Genomic DNA, 22,770 nt, shown 5'->3' with positions numbered 1-22,770 from the left:
TGTTTTATATGAAGTCTTCGAAGTCCTGTTGTGGCCCCCACGTATCACTATCTAGAAAATTAATTTCTCGAGGAAAGATATCAGAAAGGGGAGAAAAGATCAAAATCCATTTGATTGCAATGGCGGATGTCACTAAATCCGAAAACTGAGTTATTCAGTGTTACTGCATTATGCAAGAGAACAGGGCTCAGAAGATTTATGACACATTGGTTTGAAGATGGGAAGGGAACAGTGGGAAAATCTCAGTTTTGATCAAAAAAAGCCTGAGGATTATTGCATTTGAAAAAGAAATATCACATTTGAGCATGAGTTCAATATTCACAAACAATACATAGATGTATTTTGCATAGATCTCAAAGTCCTGCAATTGCGAATAATTTATAGCTAGCATAATTCACGGTAGCAGTGAAAAATGGATGATAAAAGACAAACCCAGCAAATGATTACATCAAGAATGTAAGGACATAGGCTTTAAGGGAAGAACCATAGCTCCTATCAGTGTGGGAAGATAAAAATCTGTCCACTTGTGGCACACATGACCCGTATCTCCTTTGCCAGTAGCAGTCAGGACTGGAAATACAGAATGCAGAGTCTCAGTTCCAGTTTTCAACATGGCCTTTTCTGAACACAGTAAAATTCTTTCTTCCTCTTAAATTTCCTTCTTCCTTTCTCCAAGTCTGTGGTTCGTGCCAAACTAGGCAATATAGGGGTGCAGGAGACCTGGTTATACGTGTGCAACTTTGCCATAAGTGTCCTGCTATTGAAGTGTTTGAACTATTTACACTCCATCTCTGTGCCCCTACTTTTCCTCTGCGAAATGGGAGTCAGCCACAGTACTCCTGTACTAGCAGAATCTCAGCATGCTCCTCAGGGAATAAAAAGCCTCATTCTTACATGTTATTTGTTTTTCCTGGATTTACAAAATCTTGTCAGTTAGAGCTGATTTGAGGATCCAGTCCGGCCTCAGCAACCTTTTTAATTTTCATCTCTAAGAAAGCAAGGTATTTCAGAGACAGCAACAATGAAATTCCCATTTAATCTATTCAAAATTTTAAGCTCAATGCATGTTTTATGAAAACTTTCCTATCACTGAGCATTCTATATTAGTATGCATTAAGTACTGAATCAGCTTACTGAAGCAGTTGATTTGTTTCATTGGAAATCTTTCACCGAAAATTGTTTTTCTAAACTTATAGTTTGTCTTGGAGCCGATACAGGGACTACAAGCTAAAAAGTTGTGTCTTTTGTTTGGTGAGAATGCAAGTTACTTGACTGCAAGATTTTTCCAGAATTACAATTGTGAATATGTTATTGTGGGACCATTATTTAACATTTTAAATTATTTCATTTCAAGATGAGGCTTGTAAGAACATCCTGGGAAATGTATAGTTGAGTGGTAAAGTAAACCATAGAAAGGGGCTATATATTTTTCTGAAATGGACTTTTTGGATATTACATATGTATGAAGGGTTGATACTTCGCCAGTCTCTATTTTTCTTGTCCTCGGTGCTGGATAGAGGAAAAGAGCTTCTGGCTGTGGAAAATAGAATTGCTTCTGTCATGCTCTGTTTTATTAGTCCCATTAGATGTTCTTTCTGGTCTGAGTTCTTTTTATTTTTCAAATAATTATTTTTATAGCACCAATTCTTATAAAATATTATCTTTACATTTACAACTGGAACAGCACTCTTGAGGCAGTTTCTTCATCTGTGCCTTACTCAGGGGGTAAGAATGCATTGATATAGAACATCAAAAACTTCATCAAAACTGATTATTTTTGACTGGTGATTATAAAGTACTGTGTAAGAAAATAAAGATTATATAGACATATACAAAATGCAAGGTAAACACATTAAGACAGAACTTTGTTTATGTTTCATTTTATAGTTTTACGTTACCATTAAAGAGAGTAGTGAAAAGGCACATAAAAACTTACCAGCAGATAAACCAATTAAAAACAGTATAGAGAAGGAAAGAATTGCATAGAGTAGCAACATTTATAATGCAAATGGAAAACCAAAAAAGAAACTGTGACTTGAGACTGTGACATAGTTAAGCTAACTTGATTTCTAGTATGAGTAGAGGCATATAAAAAGAAGAGACAGAGAAATTCAGCAAGTAAACATATACAAGAGAAAAGAAAATAACTAGATGAATGTTCTTGTTCCTTTGTAAGAAGACAAACAAAAACCAAGGAAACTTTTTGCATGTGACCGGAAACAGATAGCAGACAATAAATACTCACATGTGGGTGTGTATATATAGCAAGAACAGAAGCAAGCACAGCATCTTTCCAATAAAACAGCACCAAACTGCAGAAAATACTAAGTGAAAATACTATCTTGCTTTTGTATTTAGCAAAAAAAATCCAGCTGAGGTTAAGACAAAATCAAAGATCAAATTACAGCTAGAGTTTTGATAGCAGTAATCGGTCCAGAGAGGAATGTGGATTGGTTTTCACTTACTTTTTGCCAGCCACTCACTTCTCCCTGGGTTACTGCAAGCACCTTGAGGCTGCATCACAGCCAGTTCAGAGCTTTAAAAACAGCAGGCACCTCTAAGAATCAGAGCTCAGGCCCAAACTGCCAGTATTAGAAGAAACTAGGGTTTTCAAATTTGTTAAAGGAAATCCTTTTTTATAGCAGCGAATGATTTTTGATTTTATTTCCTTATGAATAATTTTTTTCTCTACATACACTTCCCTTGAATCTGTCTCTATTCTCCTGTTCTCTATCCATATAGAGAGATATAGAAAGTTATATTGATATCTGTTATAGAGATCATATATAGCTATATTCTAAACTCACCAATATATGAAGTTACTTTCTTGATCATCCATATACAGACAGTTTTCAAATAAACTTGAACTGTGGTTCAGTTTTGAACTTCTCCTCTTTTAGACATTTAATCTTTAATGGTCATCAGTTCAAATTCAGTATGGTCAAACTCATCATGATGCATGTCTGTCTCACAGCAAACTGCATGTCTATTTTTCTTCATAAATATCTCTTTCAGGCAGAAGACAGAATAATTTATTCCATCAATTCCAAAAGCCACAAGAACTAGTGCCTTTGTGCAGAGGCAGTCTTTCCATCTCTCACTTTCTCTCTTGAATACATGCAGGCAGCCCCCTTCATTGAAATGAAGTCTAAAATCTAGTCAGTTTTTCTACAGAAAGTAAAATTGCTCTGCTAGCCTCAGGAAATCACTTAAAATATAGTATTGCTTAACCTGATAATAAACCAGTTCTATTTACTGGTTGACTATTAAGAATCTATGTGTACATTCAACACATCAAACTTTTTACGCTGCAGGACAAGAAAGTGTAATAAGATTGGGTAAATTACAAATATCTTCTCAAATGTGTAAAGCATATTGGAGATATGTATAATACGTTGAACTTATTATGATACAAATTTCCTAATTATGACTGGCATCTGTCAGACTGTTAAACACCTTTTAAAAATGCTAAGGGCTCAAGCTTTTTAAATGGCAGTTTAAAGGAAACATTTTCTAGCCTGAAATACATTACTGAACCATAAATGATGACTTTGAAAGGCAGAATTTGGATGGATGATCTAATTGAAACCCCTGCTTCAAGTAGTGATGGTTTTATGCTGGGCTTCCCATAACTTTTATTAAAAGCATCTAATTATTTTGTCTCTACTCTCTTTGGCAAAATGTCATAAAGACTGATCAACCTCAGCGTTAAACAGTCACTGTACACTGGAGTTGATCTTTCTTCCAGCCAAAGTAGTGGCCATTACTTCTGCCTGCTACAAATAATTGCTTTTGCATTTCTGTCTGTGCTGTCTTTACATATTATTATGGATATGTTTCGGTTTTACTCTCTCCTTAAGCTGAAAAAGTGCATCTATCATTCTCCTATTGCCTTCCGATTTAATTGTCTACATTATTCTACACTTCAAGCATAGGTGGCCCAGTACCATATAAAATAATAGTGGTACCTTCCCAGCTCTTTGGACAATGTGTTTGCATGGATTTATATTAAAATATGTTATTTTATAACATCATCAAAAAAATCTGAATTTTTACTTGAATCACTGAATAATATTTTCTAAATATATTTTATTTTTATTTATTAGCATTTATTAGATCATGTATTATTTTTATGTATTTTAATGTATGCCTCTGCTATGTAGATTTCCTCTCCAGTTTCTTTTGCCCTCTTGACAGCAGGACAGAAACTATTAACTGGAAGATTGATGTTGCTGTTGTTGTTGTCATTCTATTGTTTCACATTGTATGTAGAAGTTCCTTACACTTGTATTTTAGCTGCTAGCTGTGTGCATCTACCAGTGGAGTAACTTCAAATCTAAAATTCTGTCATTTTGAATATTTAACACTTTTGCTTTTTTCTGTCTCTTTACAATACTAAAGAAGTGCTATGAGCTCTGAGGTGGACAAATCTCCCACTTTGAACTTTCCTAACATTGCAAAGAAGTGAAGTTACATTTATTTCTTGATCCAGGCTGTTCCAGTCAGAGGAAGTCCTAGTGATTTGCCTCAGGCTTCAAAGTGGCCAAGATTTCATATAATGTTTTTTTCTGAAATAACTGACAAAATTCTCTATCCTATGATAGACAGCATTGAACTACTGCTTCGTCAATAATTAGAGGGTGAGGTTATGAGGATTTTGAATGGTAGGCAAGGAAATGGATTTGGCTTTTTTTTCCTGTAAGTTACTGCTGTAAATTTTAGCTCTACTCACTCAAGCTACTGTTCCAAGGGGAAAAATTTATCGTGATAAAATAATATTTTGGCAGTCTCCAGCTAGCACTTGATAGCTGCTATTTTTTTTGTGTCCTGAAGTCTGTTCTTTGGGAAAAAAAGAAAGAACTTGGTACAGCAGATGCTGGGCTGAGACATGAAACTCCCCAACGAAGTGTACAGGCTGTGCTGACTGCATGAAAGCAGAGGCAAATTCTTGAAGTGAGTATGATAATGGCAGAAATGATTTCATGTTTTTCCTGTTAGTCTTCTGCCAGCTTAGTGTACCGCATCAGCTCAGTGAGGAGCCAGAGGGGATGGGGCATTTTTTTTTTTTTTTTTAAAAAAGGGCAACACCAATAGCACTCATGCAGAGTACAGTTATGGAATATAAATTCTTATATGTGTGTCTATGGCTGATGAGATCCCTTCAGTGTTACCTCTGAGCAGATGTTACCCCTTCTGATACTCTTGCTCGCAGGGTAATAGTGAATTGCCAGGGTGATAGTACTAGCCTGTAACCAGCATTTTTTTCTTTCTTGCTGAGTTATTCATAAGAATAGTTCAATTAATGATTATTTCTGCCTCCCATGTGAAGTCTGAGACATGATTTCTAGGTACCTTTCTTATTACTCTCAGGTTTTAGATATCAGGAAGATGCAGGATCCTTTTTGAGGTGTTGTATTAATAACAGTCTCTGCCTTCTTTACCACTGATGAAGATTTTCCATTCTCAGGTTCTTTCAATATCAAAATAAAAACCTGTCTGAATATCTCTCCAGTTGAAAGATGTTACAGTAGCTGGTAAACAGGGGAATGTGAGCACCTTTAGGCAGGACAGAACTTCAAGGATTCTTTGCAGATTCTGGATTTTCAGTCTTTACCCAGTTGCTCTGCTGAACCGAAGCTTGAAGCACTGAGAAGAAGTAAAAAGTTATCAGCTTATTCTCAGTGGAAATCACTAAGACCTACCACTTACTGTATTTTTAGTTGCTTTTAAATTGTTAATATCGTGAAGATCAAAGTGATTTTGGCAAAAAATGAACTAAGTAAAAATGCAGTTTGGTTTGCTTAGGTAGAAGAAGGGGTCAGAAGAGAAATAGTCTGGATTTATAGAACATTGAGACTTATATTTGGAAATTATTTTTGGATTGGTATCCGGACAGCCTCTTTTCCAACCTGTTCTGGATATACCAGATATCCCTGCTCTAATAAAAGCTGTTCTGAACTCTCAGAAAGAAAATTGACAGATTTTGTTTAGATGACCATCAAAGTTAGTAGAAAAGACAGAACGAGGGAGATCTGTCCTAATTTGTCATAACTTCTGAGTCACAAGTCACAAGTCACTTCTGAGTAAAAAGTAGATTAGTTCTAAAAAAGTTTGTAGAAAAGGCAAGAGAAGAAGACTCTTCAAGATTTTCATTTTGCAAGGAGTATAGTATATATATAGTATCATGACAAAATTTTCCTAAGGATTTTTTTTTCCCCAGAAATCAGTTCTGTGCAATACAGCTGATGTTCGAAAGTTAACTCAGAAAACAGAAGTTTCATTATATGTCACGGTATGTATTTACAATTCAAATAAGATCAGATAATTTGACAGTGATGAGTGTATGATAAAACCTATGAATTTTACTCCCTCTTCTTAAGGTCTGAAAAATAAACAATACAACGAGAAATTTCTTGACAGCTATTTAGGATAGAAGACAGAGATAAAAACCTTCTTTGGCTCAGGCACTACCAGAGCATCTGAAATCACGGAACATCTGTAGTCATTTTAACTATCCAAGTTATCTCTTGATCAAAAAATAACCACAAACATAGGTCTAACCTGAAAAGATTCTGCATTACTAAGCAGAGAACTTACGACCTAAAGGAGGGATAAGCAACCATGCACCTATGACAACCAGAGCATAAACATGTGATTTAAAAAGCTAAGATAAAAGTAAAGTCTGGCCAGCGCTAACAAAGAGCTGCTGATATTCACCCTCAAAAAGCACAGGTCCTGAGAAGAACAGTAGCCTCTCAACCATATTTTCACTTTTCTAGTGGCTTCCTGTCATTCACAATATCCCAGCTAGGACTAGTCTTGTGAGCAACAGAGAACGTTATGATGGTAAAGCAACCTTTCAAGAACAGTAAGTAATGTTTAGGCATAAACGGAAAGCACCACAAGCAGAAAAGACATAGAGGAAATCTATGTCTGTAGACTCAGGTTGACATACGTCAAATATCAAAACTATTGCTTTGAAGAAGCACCCTCAATCTTGGTGTTGTAAGTCACTGCTCATCCTATGCTCTTCCTTTCTTCTCCTCTTCACTTCCTCTGTTCTTCCTTAAAAGCAGAAGTCAGCACGAATAGAAGCAAATTTTCGCAACCTAAGTGACATCATTATCTTCAAGTACCGCTAAATGGGCTTTGTCCAGCTAATGTATGCTTTTCTGTTTGTATATTTTTCAGTGGGGAATCTTGAATTAGCCCATTTTAATTCTAGAGAAAAAGCGCATAGCTGTACAATTTTCTTACCATGTTATAGGGATCTCCTAGTTGCTTCACTTAAATGTAGACAAATTGGTAAATGAGGTCTGGTGGAAGAAAGCACTACATCAGCAAGCAGAGGAAAATAGGTCCCTGAGGAACCCTAAAAACGAGGCATAACATCTTTAAAAGAAGAAAACAAAGAGCAAGAATGCAAAGAATAAGGAATAACCAGTCTATCTCCATATGGGACAGCTCAAAGGAAGAATAAAAGACAGAAAGGGGAAAGGCATGGTCTAGAATAAAGTGCAGATTTAAGGTGACTTGTAGTTGAAATAATGTTTCTTCCTCTACATCTGTTCAGTATATATATATACATATATATATATATATATATATATATGTATATATATTTGGTCCCCTCTTTTCCCCTCGAAACACACGTATTTACTTTCCTTGCCTTTTTTTCTGGGTTCTTCCTGGAGAGCGCAGAGCTCTCCGCCCTGATTTCGGTGAACAAGGGAAGGTTTCCAGCTTGCCGAGGGCGAGCACAGAGCCCCCCTCTTCGGGGACACTCGGAGTAAGTTTTAGGCAGGTCACACGCGAGCAGAGAGCGCGCGTGTTTCGCCCCCTCCGCACTCCCGCTAGAACTCACGGCCGCCTCCAGCCTCCCCGCGACGGCAGCAGCCGCGGGCGCGCACGGAGCGCAGCTCCCCTGGGCGCCCCGCGCAGGGCCGCGGGGGCGGGCGGCCCCTTTTCCTCCGCCCCTCGCCCCGTCCTGCCGGTGCCTCCGCGCGGCGCCCCCGCGGAGCGGGAAGCGGCTCCCGCCTTTCCCTCCGCCGCAGCCCGGGCAGGAGGCCGGGCGCTCCGCCGGGTTCCGCGCAGCGCGGCGTCCCGGCCGCGGGGCTGCGCGCTCCGGCCATGGGGCTGCGCGCTCCGGCCATGGGGCTGCGCGTCGCTGCTCTCATCGGCTGCTGCTGCCTGTGGCTGCCCCTCGTCCTCGCTGCCGCCCCAGGTAAGAGACTCCCGACGTGCGGCCGCGGCTCCCCCGGCAGAGCCGCAGCGCGCACCGATCCGCACCGCGCGGATAAAAGTTCGCGGAGCCGCCGCGGCGGGAGCGTCCCCGCGGGGGAGCCCGTCTCCGCTCTGACCCTGGCTGAGGGTCTCTGTGTGCCTGGGGAGATGGCTCTGTCCTCCGTGTCTGTCACGGGTTGGCACGGGATGCAAGTTGTGAATGGCGGCGTTTTGGGTCAGCTTTCCTTGGTGTGGTTACTGTAAATACTTGACACGCGGACATGCACACACACAACAAAGTGACTGACACATCTTTAGCTACATCTACTTAGGCAAAATCCAAACAATACTTTTCCATGCTACATAGGGATGAAGTGAATTCAGCACTTACAGCAAGTTATTTTAAAAGGAATTTGTTTCTGACTACTTTTCCACTTTTGTATTTTAGGTAGTTCTGAAAAAGAATTGGAGTTGCATGTTGTGAAATGGCATATATGTATCTGTTCTAAAATTTCCTTTTTAAACTCTTGCATAGTGATATTCCATACAGTTTGCACATGATAAAGTGATGTACTTGATGCAATTTTGCAGTTAAAGTGTATCTTGTACTCTTTTTCAGTTAATTATTTATCATTTCACTTGTCCTATAGCAACACTAGGTAGTGTGCCACAAATTAAGTTCATTTGAAATTGTGTGTTATAAAAACATGTGCTTGGGGGGAAAAAAAAGATCAAGATATTATACAGTCTACTAGTTTTTAAAACCTCGCTAATGTGCATAGGACATTATTTGATTTTTCTGAGTGTTCATTTTTGTGCCATAATATTATAAATTTCTTCTTCCAGGAGTGAACTGTAAAACTGGCTGCCACCCAGTGAATGGGTTTTGTGAATTTCCCAGTGAATGCAGGTAAAAGATCTATCAGATCAGGCTATTAGCCCAGGAGCAGGCTGCTTTCATAATTCATTGTCCTTGTAACATAGACAGAAGCCGAAACAATTTCCTCTCTGCAAATACAGGACAGTAACAAAACAGCACTCTATTAACATACAGTAACTAGAGTCATACAGCATAGAGGTCTTGCTGTGGAATTAAAGTCTTAATTTTCAGATAGTCTATGTATTCTCATAAGAAAAGTCTTTAGGCTGACTAGCAGTTATTCATTTATTCTCACTGAATGAGAGTTTGCTTTAATCTGTTTCTGGTACTAATTTCCAGTATCCTAGTCACATTGTCACATTGCCTTTGCACTCAAATGCCCCGCATGGTCCAATTTTTATATCTGAAAGTTGATTGTGCCTCGAAAGAGGGAACATCCTTGTAATGACATTTTTTGAAAGTAAACCATGCCTATATCTTGTCCTTTTGTCTCTTTCCAGGTGTCAGCCCGGCTGGCAGGGCGCTCTCTGCAACCAGTGCGTGCCTTTCCCCGGCTGCCTGCACGGCACCTGTGCCAAGCCCTGGCAGTGCCTCTGCGACGAGGGCTGGGTTGGCAGCCTCTGCGACATAGGTTTGCACACACTTTCCTCTCCTTGCACAAGTGAGGTGAAGCAGCTCCCTCTGGTGCTGCAATCGTGCAAAAATCCTCCTACCTAGCATTATTATCATTACTTTGTTAATAAATGTTAAGCCGAAACATAGTAAGGTGATACGGGGCAGCGGCACAGAAGCCATAGTTTAGGCAGAAGCATGTAGTGTCTTCTGTCACTAGGCAAGTGAGCAAGCAAGGTGGGAAAGTGTCATTCTCTTTTAAAGATTGATTGCTGTAGAGAAAGCTAGGAAATTACTGGCTTTTTGTCATCTAGTCTTGTCATATAGTCAGGTCTTATTTTCCAAAACTGCATCTTCTTTTACATATTAAATCAATTGAATTTTTTATCTGACATATTAGGTATGATAATTTCCGTACAGACAGATATGAGCATAGTACTTAAGCCAATTTCTTCTTGCAAGGGAAAATCCCATGCTCATCTTGCTGTTTACTTAACCCCGTGATGATTCAGTGGAGTAGCATTAGCACAACTGAGAAGAAGGTCTGTCTGAACAGGCTATCACCTCGCTCTCAGATCCAAGGGGTAAGCACAGCTCTTGTGCGCACTCCCTGACCTCTTCCCAGTCAAAATGAGCCAGCTTAGCATAAGCAAATTGAAGAATCAACCTCTGCTGAGATGGTTTATTTTGGCTGACAAGGGCAAATGAGTGATCAGTCAACAGATACAAGAGGACAGGAGAAACCGCACAAGCATCTTAGACACGTGTGTCTTTCTAGCTAGCACAGCTGCAGCTGGAAGAGGTCAAGTTGCTGTTTGTTTGTTTGTTTTCTTGTCGTTAGGGCTTTGGTCACTACAGGACTTAACATTTATAGAGCATGTTCTGCCATTTAACACCCAAAACAGTAATAAATGACAATAGAATTTGAATGGGATAAAATTTAGAAGAAAACCAAAAGACTCAAGATTTCAGCGCTCTCACATCTCCACGATGTCCTACAGCTTGGTGCTCAGGTACTCGCTCAGCTTCTCTTCAGGTTTTGCACACATAGATGTATCCAACCTACTAAGTTTAAACCTAGTTCAGGTACATATATAGGGGCTGCAGTAGCATCAGCGTGGCTATGACTGGGGGCTCTCTGAGATAATTGCTTTAATTATGTAGCTGTAGATGCCTCTGATAGAGTATGAGAGCTTATACCTGAAACAGCTCTCTAGATCTCATTACAATTAGTGAGGAGAAATGGGTCCCTCTGCAGTCCGATATATCTCACCCTAACCTAGAAATAGGTCACTGTCTTTAATTAGAACCAGCTCAGAAAATGTGAAACTAATAGTTGAAGATGTCAAGGTGTACAATCATAGATTAGTAACATTAAATAGCATGACTTCCTCCTTCCATCACTTTAGGAGGCTCATCTCTGTTACCTATCAATGACTCCAAAGGCCCAGATTTTAAAAAAGGCTATGAAAACATTTAAAGATATCTACATGAACTATGTCTTCAAGCTGGGCATAAAAGTCATATTAAGTGCCTAGCTGAGTTTCTAGACTCTTTCATGCCTTAGCAATTCTGAACCCTGCAACTTTCTGCTCTTGCATCTGCTGCTTAGTCTGCAAAAGTCTATTTAGCAAATTATACCCATATCTTTATGGAAAAATGTTATTTTAAAAGGTATTAATTAAAATAGCTCTGTAATTACAAACATGATATCCCTTCTTTAAGTCCAGAAACTATTATTTTTCTCAATGCTCAGAGTCAGTTCAGAGTTTTCTTTGACAGTTTAAGCCTAGATCCCCAAGCAGAGGTGCCAAGAATATTCAGTCACAAAGAATTAACCATGTTTTCATCTGTGTGAACATGTTGAGTTTCAGGTCTTTAACTTCAGTGGATTTATCTACTCTAAATGCATTGTCTTGTACAAGGGATTAGGATAAGGGTCCTCCTTTCCTACTGCTTGATGATTATGAAGAATTGTTATCCTGAGCCAGGAAAGCATCATAATCTCAAATGGGGTTAACTGCTCACCTCTGATCAGATGATCCGCGGCTGAAAAGTTGGTCTCTTGGGTCTGTAAGGATGTTACCAACTGCTGTAACTCACCCATTAACAGGAAGCACAAAATGCAACTTGATCAGATTAGGAAAAGGGACAATTTGGGATCGTTGAGATATATATATGAATGACTTTTCAATGTGGAAATGCAAACCCGCCAGTCTCTTATGTAAAACACCAGACTCTTGCCCCTGTCTTCTAGGAAGTTTATTATCTGATAAGAAGGGGACACAATTGTTATGTTTTCACATGCAAATGACACTGAAGTGGCACTTCTCAGCTTCTGGAGTTAATCTTTGGGTTTAAGCATATGATGAGACAACCCATGTTATAAAGTTGTAATTCTATTTTTTTTGTAGAGATTCAAAAAGGATCATGAGTAACGCAGTTTTGGCATTGTTTTGAAATTAATCTCTTTTTTGCTGCCATAGAAAATATGTATATTTGCCAGGGCATTTTTGGCATAGCCACTACTTTGATGTAGCCAACTGAGTGAAGGCCAACTCACAAGGCTGGTAAAATCTGGAATGGAGAAATGTGGCAGGATCTGGAGTTCACTTGACTACTGCTGTAAATTTTTGAAATACTTTTAAATTTAGAAATTCTACTTGGGATATGAACTTTCCTCACAAAGCTACTCAGTGACCGTGTCATGCACTGAAACATGAAAATTTAGATTTCATATGAATATTAATTAATTTGATGGTAATGTGGGTATTCTTATTTATATTATATAAATATTACTTATGTCAGGTAAATGTAGTCTTTTTTTGAAGTCTCATCTTTTAGACAGTCATCATTCATAAGGAGTAAATCTTGATCTTTGAGTTTGAGAAGATAAATAGAGAAAATAGAGAAACTGGGCTACTCAGCTATTTATTTAGGTTTTAATAAAGACCTATTCCTCTAAATTTTTAAGTTGTGTTTTAAATTTAAACTTTTATACATCTTTGAAATTATTTTTAATATTATTTGACAGTGCATATATATGAATATGTGTGTGCACGTGTTTATGCATATATACATGTATATAGGTATGTATGTGCATACCTATACATATATATCAGTGAGTATTCTTTTTCATACATCAGCATTCATATTTGCTTTGTTGCCTTTAAAGCCTGCCAAATTATGTGGTGAGCAACTCTATTCCAGAAAGCATTCAAGGTTGTTTTGGTTCTTTTGAACATTGGAGCTAAGACTCAAAGCATGTGCAAAATGGTTGTGTTGCAACGAAAACAGGCTATAACTACCAAATTAGGTGTTGAACAACTCTTCTCCAAAAGGCTTTCAGGGTTGTTCTGGTTCTTTTGGATATTGGAGCTTACACTCAAAGTGCCTGCCAAATGGTTGTGTTGCAATGAGAAGAGTCTACTATATTAGAAAATAGAGCTTTTCATCCAGGGAAGATTGTATTCTAAAACAATGTTGAAATGTTTTGCTATGGTAAAAAATTTGCAGTAACTTATGATATCATCTGAGAGTCATACAGTGCTGTGGGAAGTAGAATATAAATGTCCTTAAAATCCCTTTTCATCTTTTTGGAAAGTGTAGGTGTGCCCATGAGCATGCAAGTTGTGTCAGATAACTTGACGTCAGTATGTCACTGCAGCTGCTCCATTAGGTGGTTCAAATATGAACCTTTTATTTATTTTTAATTAATTTAATTACTTTAAAAGTTCAGTAATTGTTCAGGACCATGAAGGGGCAACAGGGGAATTGTAAAGGAAATGATACGTAACTTTTGAGTCAAACATGTCATACAGCTCTCTCTCAAAATAAATTTTGAGAGATTTTGTAATTTGCTGATGTTTGTTGTTATGAAATATTTGTACATGAGCACATAGCATTAGGATCTCAGGCAGGGAGCGGGGAGAATTCCTGGCTGGCTATGCTTTATCAGAATTCTGTGCATGGAGATGCTGAGAATATGAACGAAATGACTGTATTACTGAGATGTTCTTTCTCCTCTACAAATATTTTATTGATAATATTACTTATTTATAGACTAGAACAAACCTATTTTATAAGAGGGAACTAGGAGAAAAGAACCAAGCTGAAAGTGCTTACAATAATAATAAGAAGAACCTGCATTCCATTTTAACAGAAGAAATAAATTACAATGTGTAAATGCATCATGAAGGATCATTAAAGGCATATTTTATTTAATGTATTGTTTACTGTTTAATTATTATTTCTCATTTGATTAATTGAGTTCTGTTTTTACTCATCTGCTGCCTGTTTAGCATTGCATTACAATGTTAATAGAACAAAATACATATGTTTTTAAACAGATATTCACCCGTGTTCTGCAAAGCCCTGCACCAATAACTCAACCTGCATAGAAACTGGTGATGGAGGATATAATTGTTTGTGTGCCCAGGGATTTACAGGAAAAAACTGCCATCTCAGGAAAGGACCCTGCATTATTAATGGGTAAATATTGATTTCTCATGTGAATTTATAATCCCGACTTGTGTGGGGAATTGCTTCTGTGTAGGAACCAACTATTCTTCAATTTCTTTGTTAAGCGGAAATACATTTATGCTAGAATATACAGTGCTTCTGCTATGATTGATTGATTATGTTGTCAATGTTTTCATCAAAGTTTACAAATCTGATCCATTCATAGTTTAAAGATTTACAGTCTATTATCATGAGTTCATGGGCATAATTTGAGTGCTATAGTAATACATTGCATATTTTGTTGTGATTTTAGTAAACAAATTTCAAGGTACTTCCTATCCTTTATTCTCATCTCTAGTGAGAGATAATTATATACACCATTCAGGCAAAGGAATAACAGCAGCCAGTCCATAAGCTCTCTGCACAAAGATACCCAGTCCACCCTCTTGTCATTTGTTTAACTGAAATATAACGGTATGTCCGTTCTAGTCAAGGAGATAATTTCATTTTAACCAAAACAGGAATGGGAGAACATGGTAGGATTTTACTTTCCAGTCTAAAAGAGCAATGGGATATTTGGAATAATATGGCCAGCAGGTCAAAGGACATGATGCTTCCCCTCTGCTCTGCCCAGTACAAGAAAGACATGGACATGCTAGATGGAGTCCAGCAGATGTCCATGAAGATGATTGTCTGTTACAGAAGAAGAAACTGAGAGAGCTGGGACTGTTTAGACTGGAGATGAGGTGGGGATCTCTCTGATTGATATACATAAACACCAAATGGGCAGGTGTAAAGAAGATGATATTAATTTGGCACATCTTGCATCAACTTCTAACTTTGTGCATAATTAGATCCACATATCCTCATATCCTTCAGCCTCCTAAAAAGCCCATCCAACAAGAGGAGCTCTCAGTAGGCTCTAAACCCTAAAAAGTATGACCTGTTTGTTTGGGGAATTGGTTTCTCCAGCACTGAAGTTTTCTGTTTAGAACAAATTTTTTGCAGTCCTTTTTATTTGAGCAAAAGCATCCTTATCTTGAGCATATTCCTTGTTCCCAGCTGGGACAGTTAAGGTTTGGAGAATCCAGATGACCATTTATTTATTCAGTTGTCCACATTTGTAAAAGTGCATGTTGTTTGCTGGTCCTCCTTAAAAGCCCAGTGAAATTAAGTTACTTCAATGACTGACTGATATGGGCCACATTCTGTGTGAGATACCCATTAGACTAATGCTTCAGTACTTTTTACTCATATATATATTTCTTAACAGTGAGGTGACAGAGCACTGGAACGGGCTGCCCAGAGAGGTTGTTGAGTCTCCTTCTCTGGAGATCTTCAGAAGTCACTTGGATGCAGTCCTGTGCCACGTGCTCTAGGTGACCCTGCATGTGCAGGGGGGTTGGACTAGATGATCTCTAGAGGTCCCTTCCAACCTTAACGATTCTATGATTCTATGATATATATAATAAGGATGCATTAGGAGGTGGCCAGTTATGTATTTGATTAGCCCTTCATCTGCTCATCTGTTCTAACAGTACACTATTACAGTATCTAAATGTGCAAATTAGGCACACATGCATTTGCATAAGAGTAGCCATATATGCACATAGAATATTTGTATTAGGACATATTAAATAATTTTCAGATCTGATATGTGAAGTTATTCTATAATGTCCAATCTAAATCTCTTGAGTACTTAAATATAAATACATGTGTTAATGAAGCATGTAACAAAAGACTGACGAGGAAAGCATTTAGACGGTGACAATACAAATTTAGTATTCCAGCAGAAGATGAACTGAAGTTACTGTGGAAAAAATAGACTTCTAGCAAAAGACCTTCAGTAGACATACATGTGTGGTTTCGTTGTGATATGTTGACTGTGTATTATGCTCACAGTTTCAAGGATATTGATTTTCAGCATCACTGATAGAACTGTTAAAAGAAAAGGATTTCTTTTTTATGCTAAATTGTAACCAAGTCTAATTGTGGAAACATAGAGGTACCTGTTCTCTTGTAATTCAGCAGTCATGTAGCCATAGGAAATGCCTTTTTGGTGGATATGGGCTTGGTAGAATTATTCTAATCTGACATGTTTTCTCTTCTTCTATGATTGCCTTGTGCCTCTACAGCTCTGTACTAACACCCTCTTGTTCTGCTTTAGCTCAGCAACAGAAAGTTACAAATCTTCAGATCTTCCTTATGGATAAATCTCCCTGAATTTTTGTACAGTCTTACATAAAGAAAATGTGTTATCATTAACTCTTTTCATTGTCTCTTGCAAGCATTGCCATTCTTCCCATTCTTATGTCTTTATGCCAGTGGAATTTTTTTTGCCATTGCTTTTCGTGGCAAATAGTCTCACAGGCCCGTGTGGGCTTGCTTTCAGCATCTGAGATAACTGCTCTGACTTACCTATTTCTCTTCATCAGCATCAACAGAGGTCCCTCACAAGTGCCTTGAATGACATCCAGGCTATTTGCTTAACATTGGTAGTGTGAATTGCTTTCCGTTTTTGCATTTCTTCTGTCCAGCAAATATTACAGTAATTCCATATGGACATATATTAACTATCTCAAAGAACAGGAAAGATAAATAGTAAAGATTAGTTCCATGTTTTTCATTTAAATCATCATGTTTTTAATTGCTGAAACTACATTTTGGTGACACTACTGTATATCCAGGTTGAATGCTCCTGAGCTAGTCAGAAAATGCAAATAAATTTTTATAATGGCTGGCTCTTGAAGCAATAATTCCCTTTCTCTGGGAATCTGTATCTTTTTTTCAGGGGAAAAAAGCATCATTCTCTACTAATCTGCTTTTAGGTGAAAAAGACAAGTGTTCCCAGCATAACCACTCAGTGTCTGATAATACTTTACAGTCTACAGTGAAGTGCACCTCACACATTGGTCAGAAATCATCTTGTGAGGTCGCTTCACTCATCTCATGTCTTCTTTTCTTCCTCAGTGATACAGTTATCAAAATTGATATTACTAAATATTGCCTTACTTAATTTTCATAAATCGAATGAAGAGACATCACTAATGAAAGTAGTTGCTTTAGTCTGTTTACAAAATCAGGCAGATGCATCTGCAGTAGTGACATCGGTGTGATGTTTCGAGCTAGCAAAGTAGTAGTATGAAGCAGAGTAGAAAGAGGTTCACTTTTTAAAATGAAAGTGGAGTATTTGGAAAGCAACTGGAGCAGTATGTCCATGTTTCTGCAGCTATTCTTTTATGTACCACACCCAGCTGAACATGTCTGAAATGCCAAGCGTTTAAAATAATTTAATCCATGTATATTCAAGGAGATTAATTCTAATGCCTTATTTACATACTAAAACATACTAAAAGTTACGCAAATGCAATTTAGTATTAGTAAAAATAAAGAATACATGTCCAAAATTCTACATGTTTCATCTTAATTGCTTTTACTAAAACTTTGTATATGTATAAAACATGGAGAAAAAAAGCTTTTCATGCTTAAATTCTCCAAAACTTTATTCCCAGTTTCCCCCATAGTTGATAAGGTAATCCAGTCCAGCCATGAGGCCCTGTCTTCTACACTTTACTGTACCCAAAATGCATGTCTGATTTCCCATGGGATTCCTAAATTCAAGAGATGGTGCTAAATCCTTCAAGACTGATTGCGACCATTCTGTTACACAAGGTCCATACGTCAACTAAAACTTCCTTATTTTTCTTAAAGCAGAGGCAGTGGCTAGCGATCATGACAAAATTACCTGGATGAATGATCACCTCAAATTGTCAGCAGGCTCCTCTGATAGCTGTTTTGTGACAGCACCTTTGGCTTTCCCGGTACTGCTTCCAGAGCTCCAAGTTGTTCTTGAAGTAGTCTCTTTTTCCTGCAACTACAGGACTACGTGAGAGGACAGAGCATATTGTTTTATGTGTTAGTAGCAAACAAGCATGCAACTTCTCTGCATAATACTCAGACTTTTCTGCTGAGGGACCACCAAGTGCTTCAGTCACCTGTAGAACTAGAGGATGCTCAGGGGAGTCTCTAGCATAGCTGCTCCCAGTGCAACAACTGGGCATTGAGGAGGCACAGGCATTATCCCACCAGTGGTCAGGGACCATTTGTAGTCAGGAGCTTATTCTCATTTACAGTCACCTCACCTGGGGATCAACAGATCTGTTAAATCCACTTCAAGACCCTCTGTGTGAATCTGTAATAGCTAGTTGCCACCGGCCATTGCATGTGTGAAAGGCCATTGTTGCCAGGTATAGTGAGCCTCGCTGCAGCTTATGCTGTCTTTTTTCATGTCTGAAATTCATATTTTTAGAATGTAAACAGTAAAAACTTTTTTTCTTACATTATAAAGTTCTATTGAAGTGGCTTTGAGCTTCATCTGCTAACCTGTGCCCCACTTTTTTTGCCAGCAGGGCCAGTCTTTTGGCCTTATGCCCATGAAGGTAATGTTGTACTACAATTTTTTTAAAAAATGATGACATGATTTTATGTCACTTAGAATACCAGGCTACTAACAATTAAGCATTTCAAGCTTTTGCAGAAATATTTGATGTAGTATTACATTGATATTTATTTATTACAATTTTCAAACACCTTTTGGCCAAATAGCAGTTTCCACAAAAGTATCTCTTCACCTTTAAATTTTCAGTGTGTCTCTGAGTGCTATAGAAGCAGAACAAAAACAAACACTTTCACATCAGGCTTCCAGGGCAGAGAGTTTTGCTTTGCCAATACAATACATAGCCTTGTTGCTAGTGTCTGTGTTCAGTCTTGTCTAAATAGTCATTCAGCTAAATAGCTCTAAGCATACGTAAAGAATGGGAAGCTTAATTTGAATAAATGTTTGAAATAATTTAAAATCCTTTTACAGCTCTTCAGGTAGGATTTATATACTGGCATATTAATCTTGCCTAAAGGTTCAGCAGAATATATTATAATCTGTATTGACAAAGCTCTTGAACAAACTGACTTGATTGAAGTTCATTGACTTCTCTGGATTTGCATTAGGAATTGGCTCTTCTGAAGAAAAACAGCTCTTTTTATTATGCAAAGTGTTTCATAATGGTTGCTTTCATCAGATTTGATTCAGCTCTGTGTATATGTATTTGTTCTGGGTTCCAGCTCTCCCTGCCAGAATGGAGGAACCTGTGTTGACGACAATGGCTTTGCACCTCACGCTTCCTGCCTGTGCCCTTCTGGTTTTGCTGGCAATTTCTGCGAAATAGATACAGATGACTGTGAATCCAGCCCATGTGAAAATGGAGGAACGTGTACAGATATTGGTGCAGGATTCAGCTGTTTTTGCCCCCATGGCTATACAGGAAAAGTCTGTAGCAGCCAAGTCATCTTCTGTGCAAGTAGTCCATGTGAGAATGGAGGAACATGCCGTGAACATCCTCAGGGAGGTTACGAATGCATCTGCAAGCCAGAATTTGTTGGTGCAACCTGCAAACATCCCAGCAAAAACATAAGTCTCTCTGAGGTGAACAAGGAGACAGAGAATATGCAGAGTTACAACCCGCCACAAAAAGTGCATCACAAATCAGTGCATCAAGAACATCAAGTCCTGAAAATAACAATGAAAGAAACAATCCAAAATGCAGATCCTTGCTCAGTAAAAGTCAAGTGATATGTTTTGTTGTCCTGGGTTTACTTACATGTCTCGTAGTCTTGGGTACAACCGGCATTGTATTTTTTCAAAATGTGAAATGTGGCTTGCGAATGCCAAATATAGTCATCTCCTACGCAAGAAAAAGAACTTTTTTCTGAAATCTAGCAATGGGGACAACCTCTCCGTTAATATTATCTTCCCAGAGAAGATCAAATTGACTAATTACACCAAGAACTATACTGCCATCTAGGCCCTCAAAAGCCTAGCAGAAATTTGCAAGTTTTCATAGCAATATGTAAAATAGATTGAACTTACTGCCTGAGACTGGCTTCAATATTTGTGTGTACAATTGCTGTAACTTGTGCTGAATGGTAAAGAAGAAATGTAATATGTCTGTTTCGCTGTGTGATTTTTTTTTCATTCCCCATAATAAAAAGTTAAGAAAAAGGGATTAAAGCGCAAGGAATGGTAATTTGATTTATTTTTAAGGCAGCTATTTAAAAGGTAATTTACCACTGGAACTGTTTTGTAGCTTTCTTGTCTTGTGCATAGTTTTTTTGGGCAAATATGGTACTTGTAAATTACTCACTGATGCTTATTTTTGAATAAATGGCAGTTAAGGGCTATATTGGTTTATTGATTGATTTGTAAATGTTGTTATGCTACAGCAAACCTATCACCTGTTTATTCTATATGTGATAAAGAGTTTAGAGAGTGGGGTAAATAGGAGCAAGTCTGGATCGATGTCTCACCTGTCCAGTCAGTTTTACTATTTTCACATAGCTACAAGATAGCTTACCTCTTCTGTATAATCTAGGAGGTCTTTGTAATATTATTTTTGGGTTAAAGATCTCTTAATTTAGATACTACCTCCAAAATTGTTTTAGCTATCAACAAAAATATTAAAAATGTGTTTGGTGTTTTGGTCAAAATTTTTATACAGAGACCAAACCAAAACCCAAAGGATCTGACTGACTTTTTAAGGAGCTCTGCAAAGAGAAGAGCTCAAATAATAGAGCTGCCTCAAATTCCTCATTTCTGCTTTTTCCTCTGTCACATTTCAAGAAGTGAGTAAGGTCTGCAAGAATCACAAGCAACACTAACATGCAATCAAGACTAATAGAAGCCACAAAATCTTTAGGGCTCTGAGGGCACAAACAGGCTCTAATGACCTGACCAGCCTCACCTGGGACTTCCACCCATGCTACTGCCAATCAGCCTGGGCTCTATTTCAGCTTAGCCTAGGAGTCTCCCTTTTCTCTGGGCTCTGCTGCATCTCTTGCCTTCTGGATGAACCTTGGAGCCACACTGTGAGTAGTTTGTCTCCAGACAATTCTATCTTGTCTGAAGTTCTATTTCCTGCCTTTGTACATGTGTCTGTTGCCTTCAGTCCCATCTCCTTCTGCTCTTGACTGGAACCCCTGCATATTTGCTGGACCTGATTAATCATGTGTTACATCTAGGACTACAGATGGGCCCTGTTAGCAGTGTTATCTCTACCTTGCACACAGCCCTGGCAGGACTGTGTCACTATGACAAAAGCTCAGCCTGCATTGGAGTTACCTCAGCTTCTCCTTCTCCAGCCTCATAGAGCAGCTTTGCTCTCTCCACTCACTGAAAATGTTTTTATCTCAACTATGATTCTTAAAGGTGTATTTAGATGCTATTAATTAACAGCTTACTGCTTCAGCTACCCCAGATAGGAATGATTAACATCTTCTTCTGTGCTGATAACTATGCTGCTCCCAAATCTAATAAGAGCTGATCAAAAATAAAAAGCTTTAAAGCACAGTTCATTATCTTAAAATATTTTCTGTTGGCATGTCTCTGAATTGCTCTGAGTACATGGCAAGCTAGCTGTATTGGTGACTATGTTCATACATGTTGTAATACATTTACAATGTAGTGCAAAGTCAACAATCACAGAAAAAAATGCGTGTAGAGGTAATGCTGTTGAAAGTATTGACTTCTGGGTAACAGGATGAAAATTTCAAAACAAGTAGATATTTCCCCCCCAAAAATCTTGTTGAGAAGACCCATGTTAATCAATAGTAGAAACTTTTAAATTAGTCTTTCAGTCAAAGATCAAACCTGGCAGTCCAGAAGAAAGTTAACCCAGCAGTGTTTAGTAGCCTTTAAGCCAGACTAAATATGAACTTGGGGAGTGAGCTCCCCTTTTTTTAGGGAATATAATCTGGTTTTGTTCATTCTAATATGTGATCTGATATGTGATAAAAGTATGTCCAGATAAACCTGAAGTTAATCAGCAATGGCCTTCACACTCCTCCCTTGCTCCGAGTAGCATTCCCATGGCTGTCACCCTAGCACTGCACTGCTTTCCTCTCCTTGTGACACAGCTGCCATCAGCCCTTGCAGCTCTAAGGACTCTCCTTCAGACTAGAGAAAGGCTTTGAGTGATAAGCTTGTGTTTAAAATATAAAATGTAGGGAATTATACTCATATTTATGAACTATCATATGTTGTTTGGCTATGGTAAACCTCTTGGCAGCTCCTCTATCATAGTTAGTGTATTTCCCAATATATAGACAGGAGATCCTCTTTGAAGAGCCGGTCAGTGACTCAGCATTGAAAGAATTGTGCTTTTGGCACCCGATATCCTTCCTATCTTTGCAGTATCAATGAAGAAGTTTAAGAAGCTCATATAGTCTCACTACACTCTCAGAAGTGAAAAAGTCTTATCTTAAACATGAAAGGAAAAAAAAAAATCTGTCTTTAATTCTTCTCTGGAACAGAGCTTGACGTATGTATGGGAGTTTGTCATAGCTGTGGTGTTATGGCAGTGAATAGTTCCAAAACTGCATAAATGATAGAGAACTAGAGTTCTCTATCAAACTTAGGCAAACTTAACTTGAGGAAGGCTACAGTATTTAAAGCAGTCCCTGCAACAGGTCTCAAAAGCAAAAAAATTCTTAAATCTGCTTTGTACAGAAACACTGACACAATGGCAAAAAGGTAACAAGGAGCA

The 22,770-nt window shown here is 38.2% G+C and overlaps 1 protein-coding gene across 1 annotated transcript; it reads left to right on the top strand.

Annotated features, from left to right (window-relative positions):
• Nucleotides 1–8,110: 8,110 nt before the first annotated feature.
• On the top strand, nucleotides 8,111–20,410 carry DLK1 (delta like non-canonical Notch ligand 1). Its single transcript, XM_088539646.1, is given in 7 exon segments — nucleotides 8,111–8,224; nucleotides 9,070–9,133; nucleotides 9,604–9,734; nucleotides 14,065–14,206; nucleotides 19,295–19,779; nucleotides 19,782–19,868; nucleotides 19,871–20,410. Coding segments are annotated over 7 exon segments (1,167 nt in total). The 5' UTR covers nucleotides 8,111–8,130; the 3' UTR covers nucleotides 20,035–20,410.
• The last annotated feature ends 2,360 nt before the right edge of the window (nucleotides 20,411–22,770 follow it).

The sequence above is a fragment of the Tinamus guttatus genome, unplaced genomic scaffold, assembly GCF_059628265.1.
Source record: "Tinamus guttatus ecotype Peru unplaced genomic scaffold, ASM5962826v1 Tinamus_guttatus_pri_ptg000048l, whole genome shotgun sequence".
In the NCBI taxonomy this organism is placed as follows: domain Eukaryota; kingdom Metazoa; phylum Chordata; class Aves; order Tinamiformes; family Tinamidae; genus Tinamus; species Tinamus guttatus.
The sequence above is the reverse complement of the archived record's forward strand: the minus strand, read 5'-3'. Positions and strand labels throughout refer to the sequence as shown.